We start from the raw sequence: 23,385 nt of genomic DNA on the forward strand, positions 1-23,385 counted from the left end.
CTTTAATCACTATTTCCAGCTTTACTAAACAAAAAGAATACATACACATCCTAAAAACATATGTTAAGTGGGAAATTACTAACATTATAACTATGGAAGTATGGGAATAATAAACTTTTTATTGTCAAATATGGAAAACCACATGGAATATATGTTCAGGAAAGTTTTTAAAACAAATTTTAAATAAAAGATTTAAACATGTCATAAAATTTATAACACGAATCAATAATAAGAAAGAAGTAAGATTAACTACTAGCAAATAGGATACATAGCAGGCAATCAAAGTTCTCCTTACAGAAAGAGACATCAATGGAATATAAACACAGCCTCAATGTAATGTTTTCCTGCTGTTATATAAACATGGAATAAAACCAATTAAGCCATAAAGTCAAGTGTCTTGGAAGGTTTATTTTGACTATCTGGTATTTGAATGTCTATGAAACACGAAAAAGAAGTAATGGCAGTCATCATATTTTTAGGGCTAAAGGCACAAAAAGTTGTATTTGAAGGGGAAGAAAGTTATATTGTGGGGAAAGGGTGTAAAATGCCATAATCAAATATGAATACAGGTTTCCTAAAAGTGACATAAAAATCATACACTAAATAGACCGTGAAGAGGTAAGAAAATGGGAGGAGGAAGGAAGTGAGGGAAGGAGTGTGCAGTGCAAGCTTACCAAGCTCTTCTTAACTTGAGATTTCTCTGCCACATCCTTTTAAATATTGTGTGGCACCAAAAGTACCAGTAATAAACAGTCTTAGCAAAACCAATGACAAAGAATCAACCCTTTATATATATACACACATACATATATATAAAATTATATACACAAACACATACATATCTTTAAAATGTATGATAGTTTTATATATGATAGATATATATGTATGTATATCTACAATACCTTTAAAATAAGATTAATTCCCAAGAGAACAATGGGCAAAGAACCTGAATGGATTTTTCAAAGAAAAAATGGCCAGTAAACATATTTTCAAAAATCTAACTTCACTAATAAGCAACAAAGTGTTAACTAAAATATATACAATCGTGTCAGTTAACAACGGAGATACAGTCTGAGAGATGCATCATTAGGGTGATTTCATCCTATGTGACCGTCATAGAGTGTACTTACACAAACCCAGATGGCATAGCCTGCAATGGACCTAGGTTAATGGTAGTAATCTCAGGGGACCACGGTATAAGTGGTTCATTGCTGACTGAAACGTCATGATACAGCACATGATTGCATTATATTTCGCTCAATGAGTTGGCAATTTTTTGAACACGATCCTATTTAAGGATAGGAAGAATATAATACAGGCACTCCCCTAAATGTTCCTGAGCAAGTACACTGGTTAAAATTTTCTGGAACCAATTCTGCAATACAGATCACAGGCCTTAAAAAAGTTTAAACACACTAATAAAAAATTTGCAATTACAAAAATCTTTCCTAAGGAATTAACCAGAGATATGGTCAAAGATTTATATGCAGACTTTCATTCCTCTGAAAAACTGTAAAAAAAAAAAAAAAGGAAATTTTCAAAAATAGGGGAAATATGAAATAAATTATGTACCCATATGATCTATATCTCAGATGACACAATCTCTAAGACATGTTTATTTCTCACAAAAGATAGAAAATTATAAAAAGCCTACCTAAATATAAATAAATAAATTCAAAAATCCCACTTAGACGAACATACTTGACAGTTTGCTTAAACAAATAATTACGGTATCTGGAACATTTTGGGAAATTCCCTGCCTTTAAGGCAATCAATGAGGTTAACCATGTCCATTTAGTACATATTTTCTAGGACTAGGAGTTGAAAGAAAGATAAGTCTATCTCAAAATCGCAAATCTTACATCACAACGGTATTAATAAAAAAACTTAAAATTGGTTTTCAGTTGAACATAATGGTATCTTATATTTGGTGATTACCAGAGTCAAAAACCATAAGTCAACAAGCTTATTTATATTAAGGTGCTTTTTACAATGAAATGTCACAGCTAATCAATTTTAAGAACACAAACCTATAAGACAACACTAAGTTTTCAAGTTCATTTATTTTTACTTTCCTCTAATTTAGCCACATCCTAGAACGTATAATTAAATTTCTACTACTGATCAATACGATTATTTTATATAGTAAGGCTTAAATGTGTCCATTACTTGTTTTCAAAATATATCTTGAACTTACCCTTAACATTCCTCAACTTTACTAGCAGATTCAGAGCTAAAGAAGGAAAGCAAGCCCATTATCCTGAGACAGAGGCATCAATATTGTTGAATTAATACTCTTCCATGCTTATCTTTGCCAATTCAAAGCTAATTCAAACAGCCACAGTAGCCAATATCAGTGTTAGGGCCAACTTTTCTATTACAGAACGTTAGTATTGAAAGTATGTAATTCAACAATAAAAATTCATTCTGCATTAAAAGTTAGTTAACAAGACTACAAGTCACTGTGTGAATTCTTTTTCAAAGATAGATGTTTAGAAAACTGTTATGTAATAAAGAACACAAGATTTACACTTAGAGACTAACTTTACACACTGAAAATATATACCAATACCTTGGAGAACAACAAATTTTCACATGTATCAAAAGACATTACCTGAAAAACTCCCATGGTCTAAGATTTTAAGTGCATTTTGAAACCACAGATCAAAAGTTAAAATTTCCTGAACCAATACACTAAGATATTAGGTTAGCAAATTAAGCCTTAAAAAGTTATCTAAGAAACAGAAGGGACAATAACTATAGTTATCAGATCATGCTAAACAAATTACAAGGGTTAAAATATAGATGGATATTCAGTCCACTGTGGGTATAAATATACTTTCTTATATGATCTCTTCTAATCACTTGAAGAAAAAAAAACACTAATAAACAGTTGGACAAACTAAAAAGGAAACTACAGTCACAGAAAAAAACAGTTGTCCCAAAAATATCTCTACTAGAATACATAAGTTATAAATATAATAATAAACACAGTACAAGTTGTAAATATAAATAAAACCTCTTTATAAAAACTAACGGTATATATATCTGAAGTTATGTCTTCTTTGTTTTTAATAATGATTAGCATACACAAGAGCCAATAAACAAAATAGAGACACGAAACTCAACTACTAGAAAAAGAAACACCTACTTTAATAACAGACGGCATCTTGGAATTTAGGTTATCATACGTAAAATGCAGACGAGTTCTGAAGGAGCATTTGTACAATAAAGGATCTTGGTAAAATTCTATTTTACCACTAGCATTTCGTTTATCAAGGCAAACTGTACAGTCGGAAAAATTGATAACCTTTCTCAGCACCAGATCAGTTGCTAAAAAGAAAAGAAAAGCATTTTAAGTAAAAAGTAAAGTTAGAGAAAAAAGGCAACTATTATTTATTAGTACAAAAATTAATAGAAACAATAACAAAAATAAGATTAATAGAGCATTTAATACATGATGCTGGAACCTAAGCAGAGAACTTCTCATTGATTATATCATTTAAATCTTCCAACAACCTTATGAAATAGACACCATAATTCCCATTTTATGTATGAAGAATCAAATAGAAGCCAAAGAAATGAAGTAGTTTGCCCTCAATTTGGTTGACACCTACCTACAGATTTAAGACAAACTTTATGAAAAATTTCACAACATTTTGCTCTGCAAGGAGATATTAAATAACAATAAAATGAAATTCTTGAGAAACCAAATTAAAAATAACATTATGAGTAATCGTCACTCATTTAATATTTATTTTACACTAAAAAACTTACTGCTACTCTCTAAACCTGCACTCTCCAATATGGTAGTCACCTGTGATATGTAGCTACTTAATATTATATATGAATTAATTAAAATTATATAAAAATAGAATTTCAGGTCCTTGGTTGCAATAGCCACATTTCAACCGCTCAATAGCCATATGTGGCTAGTGGCTATAGTACTGGACAGTAAATAAAACATTTCCATCACTGCAGAAAATTCAAGTGGACAGCACTGCTCTAAATGAAAAACTAATGAAGAAAGTACCAAATTAACAATAACAGTATAAAGTTTGGTGGTTTTCTTTTTTCTTCTTCTCCCCAAAGACCCCCGATACACAGTTGTATATTCTGGTTGTGAGTGCCTCTGGTTGTGCCATGTGGGACGCCACCTCAGCATGGCTTGATGAGCAGTGCCATGCCGGCGCCCAGGATCCGAACTGGTGAAACCCTGGGCCGCCGAAGCAAAGCACGTGAACTTAACCACTCGGCCGCGGGGCCAGCCCTTGAAGTTTGTTTTTAAGATAAGAATAAAAATGCTAGTAAAGTAGCAAACTAGAAAATGAGATCTTTAGCAAATGAGTAGTCTTATTCCTAACTAATAAGCAATTTCTAGGTAAATAACAGGCCCAAATATACTTGGTCAGTGATTTTAAGTTATCAGCTACCCACATGTTATGGCCATGGGAATCTTCAAATCAATAACATACGCTTTAACCCATTCTTTGATAACACTATTTCTGAGTATATCCTGGCAACCGCTAATTAATTCAACCTTAATTTTCGTTTTTTGCATTTGAGCTTTTAAGTAGTAAAAATTAAAGCGTATGTACATGTGTGGAAACAGTAAAGTTTTATTAGCAAAAAAGTTTCAAATTTCTTACTGGAAAAAATACACAAACTTACCATATTATTTCATTTTACACAGTATATAAACAAATGATTTAGCTACTGATATTATATAGATGTACACAAGTTAAAGAAATTATAATAGTAGGACTAGAAATGAAAAAAACCCACTAGATGCTTCCTTACCTCTCTTTATGATAATGTTATAATTTACTGAGTATTTGCTATTAGACACTACACTAAGTCTTTTACTTCCATGATCTCTTATAATATTTATATGGCTCTGTTTAAAAGATGTGAAAACTAAGGCACAGTAAGGGTGAATAATCTTTCTAATGTTAGACAGTTTATAAAGAACAGAGTTGTAATTCAAATTCTGTCAGCCTTACTCCAGAATGCATGTTCTTAGTCATTATGCTACAAACATAAAGCAGTCATATTTTAAGGAAATTCTGGAAAATTATTATTTGGTAAGAGAGAAAATTATTAAGCTTTGAAAACATTTTTTCTTAAAAACTATTATAACAGCAATTACCTTTTAAAAACTTACAAAGTGAATTCTAGTTCTGGTACTTACTTTAAATAATGTGCTGCAATTTAATCTATTAAATGGGGATAATAATTATCTCTACCTAACAAGCACTCTGGAAAATGATTTGCCATTATTTTGAAAATGTGAACATTTGCATATCTTCCTATCTAACAAACCCACTCCTAAGCATATGTCCTAGAAAAACACTTACACTATCACAATCTTTGATTTCAAAATATACTGCAAACCTATAGTAATCAAAACAGCATGGTACTGGCACAAAAACAGAAACACAGATCAATGGAACAGAATTAAGAGCCCAGAAAAAAACCCACACATCTATGGACAGCTAATTTTCAACAAGGGAGCCAAGAATATACAATGGAAAAAGGAAAGTCTCTCCAATAAACGGTGTTGGGAAAGCTGGACAGCCACATGCAAAAGAATGAAAGTAGGCCATTATCTTACACCATACACAAAAATTAACTCAAAATAGATTAAAGACTTGAATTTAAGACCTGAAACCAAGAAACTTCTAGAAGAAAACATAGGCAGTATGCTCTTCAACATCAGTCTTAGCAGCATATTTTCAAATACCATGTCTGCCCGGGCAAGGGACACAATAGGAAAAAATAAACAAATGAGACTACATCAAAATGAAAAGCTTCTGCACAGCAAAGGAAATCATCAACAAAACAAAAAGACAACCTAACAACTGGGAGATGATATTTGCAAACCATATATCTGATAAGGGATTAATATCCAAAATATACGAAGAACTCATACATCTCAACAACAACAAAAACCTAACTCAATTAAAAAGCGGACAAAAGATCTGAACAGACATTTCTCCACAGAAAATATACAGATGGCCAACAAGCACATCACTAATTATCAGGAAAATGCAAATCAAAACTACAATCAGATATCACCTCACACCTGCCCATGAGAATGGTTATAATTAACAAGACAGTAAACAAGTGTTGGAGAGGATGTGGAAAAAAGGGAACTTTCATACACTATTGGTGGAAGCACAAACTGGTGCAGCCACTATGGAAAATAGTATGGAAATTCCTCAAAAAATTAAGAATAGAACTACCATATGATCCAGATATTCCACTGCTGGGTATTTACCCAAAGAACATGAAAACACAGATGTATAAACATATACACACCCCTATGTTCATTGCAGCATTATTCACAATAGCCAAGACTTGGAAGCAACCTAGGTGTCCGTCAAGGGACGAATGGATACAGAAGATGAGGTATATATACACAATGGAATACTACTCAGCCATAAAAATCGATGAAATCTGGCCATTTGTGACAACATGGATGGACCTTGTGGATATTATGCCAAGCAAAATCAGTCAGAGGGAGAAAGTCAAATACCATATGATCTCATTCATAAACAGAAGATAACAACAACAACAACAAACAAACACATAGAGACAGAGATTGGATTGGTGGTTACCAGAGGGGAGGAGGAGAGGGAGGAGGGTGAAAGGGGGTGATTAGGCACACGTGTATGGTGATAGACGGTAATTAGTTTTTGGGTGGTGAACATGATGTAATCTACACAGGAACTGAAATATAATGATGTTCACCTGAAATTTATATAATGTTATAAACCAATCTTACCACAACAAAAATAAAATTAATTTAAAAAGCACACATACACATCAAAAGATATGTACAAAAAGATTCACAACAGCACTGTTTGTAATAGTAAAAATCTGGAAACATCCCCAATACCCATCATCAGGAGAATAGATAAGTTTTGGCATATTTAAACAGTATAATATTATTCATAAGTAAAACTCAGTGATCTACAACTACATGCAACAATATGGAAAAATATTAAAAGCATAATATTGATTGAAAACAGCAAATCAAAATCAAATCAAAAATCAAAAGACAACATAGAGAATACTATTTTTATAAAGCTCAAAAGCATATGCAGCTAAATATATTATTTATGTATACATTCACACTTGATAAAACTTTTTATTGAGGTAAAATTCACGTAACATAAAATAACCAATTTAAAGTGTACAACAGAGTGGAATTTAATACACTGACACTGTGTAACCATTACCACAACCAACTTAAAACTTTCTCATCACTCAAAAAAGAAACTTCATATTCTTTAGCTATACCCCTCCATTCCCCTCATTGCCTTCTCCCTTCCCCAGTTCCTAAGCAATCACTAATCTACTTTCTGTCTGTGAAGATTTGCCTATTCTGCACAATTCATATAAATGGAATCATGCAATATACACCTTCTGTGTCTAGCTTCTTTCACTCAGCTAATGTTTTCAAGGTTCATCCATGTTGTAGCATGTATCAGTACCTCATTCCCTTTTAGAGTACAACTTTTCTTTCAGCAATTGAATAACAAACAACATTTAATATAATAGTTCATTCTAAGAGGAAACAAGAAGATGGGATACGAAAAAGCACATTGATGACAGTAAACTACTAATAATGTTCCAGGTACTCAGAGGGTTGTTTTCTAACAAATATATCTTACAAAACTCCCTTTGTAAATATCAAATGTTGCATTAAAAACTAATAAAAGGGAAAACAGTCTCTACCTCAGAACGTTAAAGTATTAAAAGAAGATAATTAACATAAAAAACATAGCATCAGGCCCAGCAGTTAACAAGTACTCAATAAATGGAAGATACTATTTTTTGCTGTCTTTATTACTACTATCATCATGAGCTTTCATGTGCTATAATACTGGATTCTCATAAATACATTGATAGGTTGGCAGTAATAATAATTCACATATGACTCACCCAAGGTTGCACTAGGTTAATGGTAGAGGAAAAATTCGAACCAAGATCCCTTAACTCTGAATCCAAGACTCTTTCTAATTTTGCCATGAATAATTTCCCAAAATATTATACAGTACTTCTACATTAACACTATAAATAAAATTCCTTCCCCTAAAATGTCAGCTTATTTTATTTGATCTTTTTTAAAGATTGGCACCTGAGCTAACATCTGTTGCCAATCCTCCTCTCTCCCCCTCTTCCTCCTCCTTAATTTCACTTTGCTTTCTTTTAACTAGACTTAACATTAGTAAGTAAATATACGACTAAATGAATGAGAAAGATTATCACTTTATGAGAATGTGACAAAATGAATGTAAATGATAATAATAGCTGCTCATTTTCTGAGCAATGACTATGTACAGGACACTTTTATAAGTTCTTTCAATGCATTAATATATTTAATAAAATAATTCTATAAGGTAGCTCCTATTTTATCCCTATTTTACAAATGAAGAAACTGAGAAACAGTGAAGTGAAGTAACTCACATCTCCACTAAGTGGGAGAGCCAGGATTCAAACTCAGGTAGTCTAATTTTAGTGCTAGCACTTTTAGCAAATACTACCATGACAAACCACAGATAAAAGGTGCTCAAAATAGTCTTCTTGCTATATTTTCCAAAAATATCTACTCCTTACTCTATCAGAACATGTATCAACAAACGTTATGACTTATTTAATATCTCTTCTAACAAAACTAAGAAGCAGTGTCTATTTCTTTCACAGCTGCATTTTCAATGCTTAGCACAGTGCCTACCATATAGAACATAATAAAATAGTAATAAATAAACGGTAGCTATTAAAATTATATTACTACTTAACAGTTCTTTTAATATAAGCAGAATGAGAATGCAGTATGTAATAGTTAAGAGAGGTTCAGGATTACCCAAAAGTCCCAAATACATTCTAGGATATACGAACCTAAATCAGATATACTGTTTTGCCATTGCTGAGCTATGCAAAAGCAACATGTTCCCTTTCCTCTTTCAAAAACATTAAAAATCTTAACTAAATATTACTTAATTTTTATTGCTACAATCCATAATATCGTGAAATATTATATATCACATTTGACACAACCATGTGATATATAAGAAAGAATAAAAATAAAGAATGTTAAGAAAGAAGTCTGGGATTTCTTAATCTGAGGGTCTACTAACCTACTGTAATTGTGCGCTACATTTTATATACGTGCATTTTTCCAGGCTGAAAGCTTTATAAAGGTTTCATGAGATTTATCAAAGAGCCAGTTGGCCCAAAAAAGGTTTAGAATCCAAGACAAACGTTTCAATAATGGAAAAATCTATACTATTCTTGACATTTACTCACCAGAAATATCCATAAATGCACGATCCCATAATTCACCGACTGTATAGCATTCTGCAGAAGTGATGTTGACTGAAAGAACAATATCATCTTCAACGTATTTTAATATGAGATTATTTATAACAATATTTACATTATTTACAACTCTTCTAATCAGACTCTGCACATAACCTACAAAATAGAAAAAAAATTCAATTAGCCACAAGTCTGTCAATACATAATTATTTCTTAAAAAGTTACTGAACATTTTATGATGTTCATGTATGTGAACAATGTATGATGTTCAATGTATGCGAAAGGTATATATTATTTAGCATATTTTGCAAAGACGAAACTAAGATTCAGATAGATAAATAGGCTTGCCAAAGTGACAAAGCTAATAAGTAGCAGATCTAGCCCAACAAAAACCATTACCAAGAACTTCTATATAATGAAGTGTTCATGTACTAAGAGAAACCATAAAGACCTTACCTTTTTAATAACATAAAACTAGATCCCATTCAATGATTATCCTATACTATAAGTACTTTGTCTGGTTTCTGCCTATTTTCTAAACATTTTCCCAAATGAAACAATGTTACTATATGCTGATTATACAATATATTAGAAAAATAGCTTCTTTAAGCTTCTTTTTGAACCAGCTGCCATCTTCTCTTCCTTCTTTAAATAGCCATAAAAATATTCAAAAGTTAGGCCTAGAGGAAGAAAGATAGGAGAAACGTGACCATCATAATGGATACAACTATGTCCACTTACTAATATATAATCCTGAAACAGGGTAGAGGAGAGAATATGAATGAGAAAGATATGTAGACAGAAAGAATTAAAGAAGAGGCAAACAACACAATGAAGAAGACAGGAAAAAAAAGTATGAAAGGAAAGAGAACAGTTTTATAAAAGCATAATGAGAACACAGGAAATAAGAAAGACAGAAATAATTATTTTTTTTAAAAAACTCAAAACAAGAAAAGTAATTAGTGAACACTATTTTTCTCCATAGCTTGCCTAGAATCACCAAAAATTTTCTTTTAATTTCATGCTACTATAGAATACTCTGTAATCTCAGAAGTTTGTCACATAATAAATGTGTATATAGATACATTATTGAGGAATTTAATTGAAAATATAAGTAAAACTAAACACAAACCGCATTAAAAAAGATATGAGAGAAAAAGATTAAAAACTCCACTTTATTCAAATGCATTTTCCACTATAAAACCTATTTAAAAACTAAAACTTTAGCTATCTCATGAAATAACAATCTGCTTGTATTCTTTAAACCAGAATTTTACTGGACAACACAGAATCAACTTCTGTCAGCAACTGACATTGTTAACACCTACACTAAAGCCTGCTAGGAGAAAGCTTATTTAAATCTCTTCAATCATACCGTGTTTGCAAAAACCAACCCTTTCCTTCATTCCCAAGGGATACAAATAGGAAAGAAACATAAAACAACTAAATTCAAGTTTTTCTCATATATGGAAACTATTAGCAACTTTGAGAGTGCCAATTTATCATATGCTATAAAATTAACATGCAAAATATCAATAAATTTAAGGTAACAAATATTCTTACAAGAGTAGATGCTAAAATAATGCTTAAACTTCCACAAGAAATTTTAAGTATCAAAATTTTCAAACTTAGAATGTATATTCCTCATACATGCTATTATTACTCAATTCAGATCTTAAAAATAAAAATAAACATCCCGTTTCTAAGAAGCAACATGACTAATATTGGTTTTCCTATTTCTGAAAAACCTGTCACCAATAGGGAATTCATTAAAAACCTCTTAAGAGTTCATGAGTTTTTATTATCTTCAAAATAAAAAATAAACTCTCAAAGATAGAACTGGAGAAAAGCTATAATACAAAGTAATAGAAACATAATACTGTAAATGTATATTAACTGACAAAACAATGGATTTTCATCTTTTTAATATTTTCCTTCAATTTCTCATTATAAAACTGACATGCCAGCTGAGATGAATCAGTCAATTCACCAAAATAAAAGAATCAAAAACATAAAAGAACTACTCCTATAAGAAGACTATTTATGTTTCCTTATTAAAAATTCAATGCCAAAGTAACAATGACTAACCAATGGAATAAATAAATGATACACTATCTCTTTAATCCCTCATAATGATTTAGTTCTAAGTGAGCTACAGAAGAGTGTCAAACAGCATATCAAATAGTTCTCATTCACTCCAAATTTAGAGATTCTCTGAGAGTATGTTCAAAGGACATAACAGTAACCCAGTCTATTCCACAAGCATCTGCAATTGCAAGGTCACTCTGGGCATAAGAACCTAGAAGATGTCATATTAGATAACTCTAAAACAACAGTCTGTTACTAGTCAATCTTTCCAGAAATTTCTATCTTTATCCAACCCTCTCCCACCCACAAACCCCATTCCTCTAAACACATACATTTATGCCCACAGGGCCATATAAAACATTATTAATTTTCATTAACTTTGCTCATGTTCTTCCTTCTGTTTAGAATACTATTTGTCCATTCTCCCTTCTTGTTCAGGCCCAGTATGAATGTCTTCTCTCCTATATCCTCTTCTCCAACATCCCCCATCCTACACATAAACATTAAAGGAGACAGTCTCTACCACTTTTCTTGGGCTCATCTCCCTACTGCCATTTGTATATGTTTAGGTATACTTACCTTCTCCGTTAAACTATGAATTCCTACAGGGCAGAGATTATATCTTATTTCTCTGATATTCTTTTCTTTTATTCAGGTAAAATTGGTATATAACATTATAGAAGTTCAAGTGTACAACATTATAATTCAACATCTGTAAACACTATAAAATGTCAGCACCAAAAGTCTAGTTACCATTCATCACCATACAATTAACCTCCTTCACCCATTTCATTCACCCCACAACCCTTCTCCCTTCTTGGTAACCACCAATCTGTTCCCTGTATCTGAGTTTATTTTAGTTTTGTTTTGTTCTGCTTTTTTTTTTTTTAGATTCCACATGAGTGAACTCATTCGGTATTTGTATTTTTCTCTGACTTATTTCACTTAGCATAATACCCTCAAGGTCCATCCATCTTGTTGTAAATTGCAAGATTTCATTCTTTTTTATGGCTGAGTAGTATTCCACTACATATATATACCATTTCTTCTTTATCCATTCATCCATTGATAGACACTAAGGTTGTTTCCATATCTTGGCTCTTGTAAACAAGACTGCAATGAACATACGAGTGCACGTATCTTTTGGAACTAGTGTTTTCATATTCTTTATATAAATACTCGGAAGTGGAATTGCTGGATCATATGGTAGTTTCAGTCTTAACTTTTTGAGCAATCTCCATACTGTTTTCCACAGTGGCTCCACCAATTTACATTCCCACCAGCAGTGTACAAGAGTTCTCTTTTCTCCGGCTCCTCTCCAACACTTGATATTTCTTGTCTTCTTGATAGCCATTCTGACAAGTGTAAGGTGATATCTCATTGTGGTTTTGATCTGCATTTCCCTAACAATTAGTGATGCTGAATATCTTTTCATGTGCCTGTTGGCCATCTGTATGTCTTCTTTAGAAAAATGCCTATTCAGATTCTCGGCCCATTTTTATTGGGTTGTTTGCTTTCTGTTGTTGAATTGTACGAGCTCTTTATCTAGTTTGGATATTAACCCTATTATTGGATATATGATTTGCAAAAATCTTCTCCCATTCACTAGGTTGGCTTTTTGTTTTAATGATGGTTTCCTTCGCTATGCAGAAGCTTTTTAATTTGATGTAGTCTTACCTGTTTATTTTCGCTTTTGTTTCCCTTGCCTTTGGAGTCACATCCACAAAAACATTACTAAGAACGATGTTAAGGAGCTTATTGCCTATGTTTTCTTCTAGGTATTTTATGGTTTCAGGTTTTACATTCAAGTCTTTAATCCATTTTGAGTTAATTTTGGGGTATAGTGTAAGATAACAGTCTAGTTTCATTCTGTGCCTGTGACTGTCCAGTTTTCCCAACACCATTTATTGAAGAGACTGTCCTTTCTCCATTGCCTATTCTTAGCTCCTCTGTCAAAAATTAATTATCCATATATGTGTAGGTTTATTTCTGGACTCTCAACTCTGTTCTATCGATCTGTGTGTCTGTTTTTATGCCAATATCATACTGTTTTGATTACTACAGCTTTGTAGTAAAGTTTGAAAGCAAGGAGCATGATACCTCCAGCTTTGTTTTTTTCCTCAAGATTGCTTTGGTTGTTTGAGATCTTTTCTGGTTCCATATAAATTTTAGGATTATTTGTTCCATTTCTGTGAAAAATGCCACAGGAATTTTGATGGGGATTGTTGCATTGAATCTGTCAATTGCTTTGGGTGGTATGGACATTTTAATAATATTCTTAAATTAGATAGCATGTATCAAACAATTTTGGTCACAAAGAGACAACATCTGCAATCAATTTATCCTGATGTGGTCACTAGGAAGCTAAGTTGCTCAAAATCAGAAATTTCATGGTTGATGACTTGGTTACAGTACCTAAAAATGAACTGGTCAAGCCTTTGGTATAAAATTTATTTGGGGGTTATAAAGCATCAAATAGGCAACTTATGCTCAAATAGTTAAAGGAAAAGTAAGTTCTTTATAATGTTCTTGCCTTTTTTGGAAGATTGAAATTATTTCAAAATAAAACTTTTTTAAAAGGTTAAGAAGAGAATAAGGATTTTTTATTGTCAGTGTGGTAGAGAGGTTCAACAAAACATGAATTAAAAAAGCATCCATCAGATTTGGTAACTAGACAGTAACTTAGAGCAGTTACTGTAGGAGGTAAAAAAAATAACTGCGAGTTGAGGATATTCAATATCAGTATTATCATTTAAGATGGTCACAAAAGTTCTAAACAACTAAATAGGGGTAAAAAAGGAAATATGTATAAGTACTGACAAGGAGAATACAAAATTATCATTACACGAAGATAACTATATTTTGTATATAAAAAACCTAAAAGATGCAACTGAAAAATACTGAATATTCATTAGCTAATAAAATGTAAAAATTAGCTTTCCTACATAAAGCGCTGGAAAGAGAATAAAATGGCAAAATATGGCAATCCCAATTAGCAATAAAATATATGATAACACTTTTCATCTATAACAGTTTCAAAGATCCAGTTTTGGGATTATTTTTGTCTGCTTGATCTACATTTCAAATAAATGTTTTTTAATAAGAAGAAACAGCATTGGACCAAAAATGTGCTTGGAAGAAACTACTGTTAAACTTTTCACAGGGTAATTTGGCAATCCATGCCAAAATCTTAAAATTACTTATAAATTTTAATTCTATAAATTGGTAAGAATTTCTCCTAAGGAAATAAACAGAAGTGTGTACAAAGATTTACCTACCAGTATGTTTGTTAAAGCATTTTACACAAAACTGAAAATGAAACATAACCCAAACATCAAACAAAAAGGGCTTGGTTAAATAAACTATGGAAGAGTTATATAATGTCATACACATCAATCATTAAAATAACAATGTAAAAAATATTAATGTGCTAGAAATATATTCTGAACATTAAATAAAAGGTTCAAGTTACAAAAGAAAATGTACATGTGGATGTGTATGCACACATGCGTCCACAAAAAAAACAGTCTCTAAAAAGTTGTACATCAAAATGTTAACAAGCTCCAGTTCTGGGTAAGACACACTTAGTGCCACTGTCTTTCCCACTGAATGTAGCCATAAAACCTGGAAAGAATATATGGAGCAACTATTTCAGGACTCTGAAAAGTAAATAGTAGGCCTGAAAGGGAAGCAGAAGAATGAAAATCAGAGCTTACCAAGATAAAACAAAAAATAAAACTGAATGATTCAATCATATCATTAATTACATCCTATTTAATTGTATTGTGGTCAGAGAGGAGGGTCTTTATGATAGTGATTCTTCAAAATTTGTCAAGACTTCCTTTTTGACCAAGTCTTTTTCAACGTCTATAGATATCCAATAAATGCATCAAAAGAATGTACACTGTCTTATCTGATAGGTCCAGTTTTACATGTATCTACCAAAACAATCTTGTTAATTTTGATATTCAAAGATCCAGTTTTGGGATTTTTTTTGTCTGCTTGATCTATCACATTTCAAAGCTAGGTTGTAGATGCATACAATGTCATCATATATTTTTTGGAGAATTCTACCTTTTATTATAATTTAGTATCAACTACATATGTCCATTAATGCATTTTCCGTAAGTTTTATTTTGCCTGATTTGTATGCTACAAATACAGACTTTTATTTTTGGCTGTAACATCCATTGTCAATCCTCCTCTTTTTTGTTTGAGGAAGATTAGCCCTGAGCTAACATCTGTGCCAATCTTCCTCTATTTTTTTGTATGTGGGACACCGCCACAGCACAGCTGGTGAATGGAGTAAGTCTGTGCCTGGGATCTAAACCTACAAACCTGGGCCACCAAAGCAGAGCACACAGAACTTTAACCATTTGGCCACTGGGCCAGGCCCCAGACTTATTTTTGAATAGTATTTGTCTGTTACACCATTTCCCATCCTTTCACTTTTAATCTTTCTTGCCTCTTCATTTTACTTGTGTGTGTTGGAAGCCATACACACCTGGACATAACCACTCCTTCATTTTAGCAACTGAAAAACATTACTTGTGTTTTCTTAGAACTCCTCCTTGCTCTGGCTTTGCACTGGTAGTAGTTTACAAAGTCTCCTACACTTTAAATCTTTGAAAGCAAAGACAGCCTCCAATGAGCTGCTCCAGCATACTCTCATTCACACAGCAATAAAGATTTAGGGAATCGAACAGCTGCTTCCACTAAGCAATATTTTCAAATTCAGTCTAATTAGAATGAAATAAAGGTTCTCCAATTATCACCTTTTCTGTAATAAAATATAAACGTTAGATATCTTGAAGGCTATTGACAAAATAATAGTTTGAAGCATAACCTACTTTTAAAAGAATCAATATATTAATGAGAAAGAACACCTGTATGGCAGAAATGGCTAGCTATCCATCAATATTTTGCGCTTCTTCCAGAATGAAGAATTGTTACTGAGATATGACTATAAGCCATACATAATGTTCATGCAAATAGGTTTCCTCAATAAAATTTGAGAAGAGTAGGTATCACTTCCAGCCAGGGGGCAGGAAGTAGATAGGTCTTCTCTAGGCTCTCCTCCTGAAAAGGCTGAAAGTAGTAAAATTCAAAGTCTGGCTTAGAGGATAGCAGAGCCTCAAGATAAAAGAAGCCTGGGCTCCTGGTAGAAAATTGTCTTTGGACTGGTACATCAAGAAAACATAACACTTTTGTTGTGTAAATCCACTGAAATTTAGAGGTTAATGTGTTCACCAGTCAACAATAACTTAACTTACACAATTTGTCACATTATTCACATTATTATTTTTAAAAATATTTTCCAGAAAATGTTAATAGAAGATGTTCAAACAATAAACACAAAAATAATGATGTGAAACATGCTATGCATTTGTTTTTCATTTGCAACAAGGTCTTCTCTACTCTTAAATGTTCCAGAAAGGAACAATTGGATAGCTTTAAATTCTATGTTCCCCACTCAGGCAAACAGAAAGGAAATGATTGTGCTATCTTCTATAACAATACATTGCCATTTTGGCTCAGGTTCTTGAACACTTGATACATTATAAACATTCTTAAATTAGCTGATATACTCCCCAACTATTATTAAACTTCCTTCAAGAGATTTTTCAGAAAACCAAGCCATAACAGGTTAAAGTGGCAAGCATTTAAGCATACACACACACACCACACACACAAACTATATCTTCCATTTCATATTCAATATTTTCTGCAGAAAACAAAATTTTGAGTAAATGACTACTACTAATTTAATAATGTCTCTCCTCATGTATACCAAAAAAATCTGAGTTTCCATTTTCTCACCCACAAAATGTGGACTAGATCCGAGGCTTAGCTGGGACCTGCAGATGGACTTCAGCCAGTATGTGAATACCCTAAAATAATATTCAAATTTTGAATTTGCATATATGGGTCTGTAACTTTTTCAACAGATTTTCAAGGGTCTATGTCCAAAAAAGACAGTTAGATCAGAAAATTTGAAGTAACTTCTTAGACATTTCAATGACTCTATAACTCTGATTATCAAAGTCTGAAGAAAACACTGTGATTTTGTGCAGTTCAGTTTTTGTGCAGTGCAGTAAATTATAAGTGCCTATTGTGAACCAGACATTATATTAGATCAGAGGCTCGCAAAATGAGGCCCGTGCCATCCGTTTTCATAAATAAAGCTTTATTGGAACAGCCTTGTACATTATTTATCATTTATGGTTGATTTCACACTACATCAGAAGAATGGAATAGCTGCAACAGAAAATATATTACTTGCAAAGCCTAAAATATTTAATAACTGGCCCTTTACAGAAAATGTTTACTGATCTTTATACTAGATGATGAAGATCAAAGATGACTAAGTCATAACTTCAGACCCAGTGGGCAACATAGTTTTCAGTTTGTCTATACCCTAAATATGTCCACTAATTGTGTATGTGTGTATACATACATATACATATATACGTATACATATATTCTGAGTAAAAGGGCAAGGAGAAGAAAATGAAAAACATAATTATATGACAAGACCAAGAAAGAGGAGGCTATGCAATAGAACGCAAAATTTCTCTCTAAGCTTCCTAGCAAACAAGAAAAGTAGGATTTTTTTTTAATGGTAACTACTAAATAAGAAAAAACATATCAGTTAATTAAGAGACCTTGAATAAGTTAAAGGACAATACCCTCTAAAGCCATTTTAGAGAAAATGCAGAAGCTGCTCACAAAGGGCTGCTTCCGATAATGACCTTCAACAAGAGCCCAAGGCTATTCACTTCAGAGAGCACAGAACTGAATAATACAGGTATCTAACTTAGAAGTAATCTTGCTTTACAGAGAGATCAAGTGCAGAGAACACTGAGGAAAGCATGAATAAATAAGGAAATCAATCAAACATCCTTAAACTTTCTCTCTGAATAGGAACTGTCAGCATATCGTACAGGATGTGCTAAGGCCACAATTCATAACTGTTATTAGTAGCAGTAATTGAAGATCCTGGCCTATACATCGTTAACTGAAAGAAAATGTGTATGCTTCAGTCAGATTCAAACTCTTTTGATCCCTCTCCCAGGAAGAAATATTACATTATAACCCAGCACAAATGCACATAAACACATATATATATACAAGTTTCGTGAAATATTGCTAACCTTTACTACATGCCATATGCTATGAAGTTTCCTATTCTATGCTATATATTTTTTAAATGCTTGCCATGACTCAACTAAATTGCTTTCACAACGCACTCAACGCAGTCAAGATCCACAATCTGAGAAAGACTGTTCTGCATACCAAGAATTGAGATTGCAAAGAGGATATTAGATATCTACTTGAATTCTCTTTCTATCAGAGAACCACTCATCCTTCAAGGGTGTAGGACAAACAACTATTGGCAACACCAAAACTTTTCTCAAAAGCATCTCTAGATCTATGGAAATGTTCAAACTCCAAAACTGTAACCACAGCTCCTAGAAGAAAAAACTTTGCCCTAGAAAATTTGAGAGCAAGAATTCATCTCTACCATGAAAGAACCTTAATATGGTTCCCAGGCAGGACAAGGTTGCCAGAAACGAGTCCTCAAATAACCATATAAGTTAACCTTTAAATAAAATGATTTACCATTATCCAACTGGATTCTCAAATTATTCCTTTTTTTTTCTTTTGGCAAGATTAAGTTTAGCTGCTCTGCCTCCCAGTAATTGCCCAACAAGTTCAGTTACTTCCTAAAGCAACTCCTTAACTGTGATTTATGTCAGCATAAAAGAGGATATGAGTCCTCCTGCTGGGTAAGGCAGAAAAGCAGATGTTAATCCAAAAGCTACCTCAACTAGTTCAGGTAGAACACAGCTCTGTTTTATACCACTAAAAATAAGATGTTTTATGTTACATTTATGTTTTATGTCCTAAAAATAGGCCAATTCTCCCAATTCTGAATATCAGTGTAAATTCTAATACAGTCTCTAAAGAATCATTAAAAGTCTGGGACCTGTTTAAGTACACGCAGGTTAGCCCATAGAAGATTTTTATCTGTGAAATTAACAACTGACAAAAGCTTTAAATTTTTCTTAAACAAGTTCTTTCTTAAGAGGAAAAAAATGTAACAAGACAACAGTTAAACCCAAAACTGATGACTCTTTGCCAGGATGTTGATGGAGAGAGTTCTATACAATGAGCTGATGTAAGAAGTTTTGAGGGGACATGTAGTCAGAAATTCGAAGGGGGAAAGGAGTTGCCTATTTAATAAATAAAAACATTACAGTTTAATTTACAGTTTAATTCACCAGAGATATTTCCCAAAGGAGTTAATTAGTAAGAAAAACTTTAGAAAGTTTTGGAACCATCATACTACTCTAAGCAGAATCAGAAACGTTCAGAAGTAAAATATCTTCTTCTGGCACCTTCTCCAGCTATAGCAATTAATCTATTCTAAAGCCAAAGGGATTACAGAGACCTGTTGGGTAAAGTTTCAAAGAATACAAAGCATCAGCATTAACATCACTATAACACTAGTTAAAAATACTCAATTCAAATGTAACTTAGAACATATATTTGAGGGAGGAGGGCTATGAAATGTTATACTAACCCTAGCCTCTTACAAGTAAAGTAGATGGTGCCAAAAGACTCTCAAATATTAACTAGGTTAAAACCAGCAGAAAACCTACAAAAATTTGATGCAGAAAACAAGTGTATACCAATGTCAACTACACCTCAGAAAAAGGAAGTAACTGACAAATAAAATCAAAAGAGAAGTGACTGATAATTCCTAACTCTACAAAAGCAGCTATACACTTTGGCCACAGAGCTGACACATAACGATCACTGGTTTTTTCATCATTAAATATTTACCAAGGAAATGTTATTTCTAAGCCACAACTGTTTGGGGTAAATAAAAATTTCAGGAAATGAAAGAGGAGAGACAGTCTCTCCCACTTAAAAAATTCTGTGATTCTGTTAGTGAATTTTATAGTTTCCAGAAACTCAGAACCCTCTAATGTCTTTCCTCTGTTTATCAAGAAGTAAACGGAACAAAAAGACTATGAGTGGGAAATTACAATCAAGTCTTTGCTTGGAGAGGATGTAAGAAAGAAACTTAAGGAACAACCTGCTGCAAAAGAGCATCACAATGTGAAGCAGACATTTGTGAGGGATCTGGACTCAATGTGTTCTGATGTCATGCAGCAAATGCCCATGCACATACAGTTTAAATATTTTATGACACTACAGAATACTGAAAGTGTATATTCTACAACGGGCTATAAACAAGGATTAATAACAATTGAAATTTTGGCTTTATCAATCCCATTAGAAGTTACCTGGTGGTAAATCAGGATCTGTGGGAGCAGCCTGCTGAATTCTTCGGGGTTTTACTGATGATTTCGTGTTCTCTGTAGTACTACGGTTGGTAGAATTAGAACCACAGCTTTCATGGTCATCCTATTTTCATTTTAAACAAAGAAAAGAAAAGCAACAATCACCATTCAAGGATTAGGAAAAGTTGTGTTAAACATATGCAGTTTACAGTTACTAAATGTGATTAGATAGACTCTTCTAATTTTTTTAGCTCTAGAAATCTATATAACCACACAATCTTCATAATTTGCATTCTCAAACAGCATTTTAAAAGTAACTAGTAGTTTAAAATCACAAATTCTTCCTTTCTTTAGTTGGTATCAAAATAAACCACTTAATAATGTCCAAAAAATTCTTATATAAGGATTCAGCAAAAGACTAATTAATTGAAGCTTTTAAACACTTTCCATCTCTATCTGAATGCAAAATAAATGGAAAGGGTCTTAATTTTCCCCTATTTGTTGTTTATATGTTAAGACCCTCACTACTTTATGAATTAAATTAAGAATATAGCTGTCGTCTTAATCATCTTTAATGATTAACCTTAATTATCCTTAGAATCTTTTGCATCCTATTTAACAATATTTATTGAATTGAGTATTCAGATTAGATATAAGGTTTAATTGGGTTTTGACATGGATAATACAGAAACTTCAACAAATCATACACATTTTTGAAACTTATTCCTTTATACAATGTATGCGAGTACTCTTTTCCTACCTTGATTCAACAAATGTTTATATAATGTGCCTACATGCTAACTGCTGGATTTACAAAGGCAAATAAGATACAATACTTTTCCTCAAGGATTTCATAATCTATTAAAAACCTATATAACCAGTTCTACAAGAGTACTTTTTGTTGGTTTTTAAGTAATAGGAGAACAAAGAGTCATTCTATTTGGAAGAACTAGAGAGGTCAGGCCCTTAAAACTCAGTGTAGAAATGTTTTAGGTTAAGACTGTAGGAAAAATCAGGGAAAAACTAAAAACAAAAGGAAAACAGTATAAATGTATGTAGCACATACAAGGAGTGATGATTAGTCAAATAAAGCCAGAGTATACAAGGTTTAAGATGGAAGAACAATGCCAAAAATTAAAGGTATGTACCAGTTCAATAAAAATGGAGTAACATTAAGAACTATAGAGATGTTCTGTCTTCATTCCAGTTGACACGTTTCAAGATTTGGTAATTAGGAGGAGGATGTCAATAACCTACAAGAAAGGAGATTTCTGTAATTCCACTACAGGACAGGGGTGGGAGCAGTAAATGAGTAGTTCAAAGAGTGAATGAGAAGTTAAGGCAGGCGCCAGCCTGGTGGTGCAGCTAAGTGCGCACATTCCACTTCAGCGGCCCGGGGTTCGCCGGTTCGGATCCCGGTGTGGACATGGCACTGCTCGACAAAAGCCATGCTGTGGTAGGCGTCCCACATATACAGTAGAGGAAGATGGGTGTGGGTGTTAGCTCAGGGCCAGTCTTCCTCAGCAAAAAGAGGAGGACTGGCAGCAGATGTTAGCTCAGGACTAATCTTCCTCAAAAAAAAGAAGTTAAGGTAGATAAGCATACATTGCTCTTTCAAGAAGACAGGTATTACAAGGAGGAAATAGATGGGGTAGTAAAATGAAGTGAAAGCATCTGGCTTCTTCTTATTCCTTTTTTTGGGATAAAAGAGAACATTTTGTTTGAAGGAAAGATGCACATGAGGAGGGAGAGATCAAAGATACCAACACAAAGGGTAATTGATGGTGTACTGTGTTAATCAATAATAAAATTATTTTATAATACTTACAAGAATGGTGATAAATTTAGTTTTTCTATTTTATATATTTGAAGAGAAAACTTCAAGAATAAATAAGAAGGATAACCACTAAATTTACCAATCTAATGGGGTACTAGAGGCAAATAAAATGATAAGACCTCCTTTAGAAAACAAAAATTCTTATTCAATACCACATTAAGAGAATTATACAATAAAAGATGATCTTTTACAGGATAGCATGGCTTCAGATGCTAGTGACATATTAGCAAAAGGAAAAATTTCTGTTTGAAACTGCATTACAAGAAAGAAGTAAAAGTTTGCTGTGATAAACAACAAAATTTTCACATGAACTTATGAGATATTAAGTTAACGCAAAACAAACTTCACAGTGTTTCATTCCACAAAATAATTTCACTATTTAATCTTTATAATGACATCTTCTGTTACTTAGAGGGATGTTACAGTCTCTAAATACTAAAAGACTACTACTGTGAATAAAATCTTACTGTAATAACTTTTAGTTCAACTTGCATCCTTAAAAATGTCTGTAGTCATACACTTCTGCACGTTAACATTAAAAGCACACTATTAATTTTCCAAACATATGGGTGTCTCAAAAGCCCAGAAGTAAAACATGTTCATTAAAGAGATGTGAAAAAGTTCCAAGTGAACTGCCAAAACTAGCATAATTATGAAAATATTTAACACTGAAACCATCTGAAATCACATACTGTATATAGATTATAATGATGTCATAATAAACATTCCAGCCAAAACGCACTAAAACTACTGCAGTCCAATAAATCTGGCATACACGAGATGACAAACATTTTAAAGCAAAAGAAAGAACAAGTTATT

At 32.7% G+C, this 23,385-nt stretch overlaps 1 protein-coding gene across 6 annotated transcripts in view; it reads right to left on the minus strand.

Moving 5' to 3' along the window:
* VPS13B (vacuolar protein sorting 13 homolog B) overlaps positions 1-23,385 on the minus strand; it is a 784,298-nt gene that overhangs the window by 715,254 nt on the left and 45,659 nt on the right. For all 6 annotated transcript variants that reach the window (XM_046642610.1, XM_046642612.1, XM_046642609.1 and 3 more), the window contains 3 exons: positions 20,733-20,853; positions 9,316-9,483; positions 3,152-3,333 (listed from right to left, as the gene is read on the minus strand). In XM_046642610.1, coding sequence (XP_046498566.1) covers positions 3,152-3,333; positions 9,316-9,483; positions 20,733-20,853 — 471 coding nt within the window. The remainder of the gene's footprint in view (positions 1-3,151; positions 3,334-9,315; positions 9,484-20,732; positions 20,854-23,385) is intronic.

The sequence above is a fragment of the Equus quagga genome, chromosome 16, assembly GCF_021613505.1.
Source record: "Equus quagga isolate Etosha38 chromosome 16, UCLA_HA_Equagga_1.0, whole genome shotgun sequence".
Lineage (NCBI taxonomy): Eukaryota > Metazoa > Chordata > Mammalia > Perissodactyla > Equidae > Equus > Equus quagga.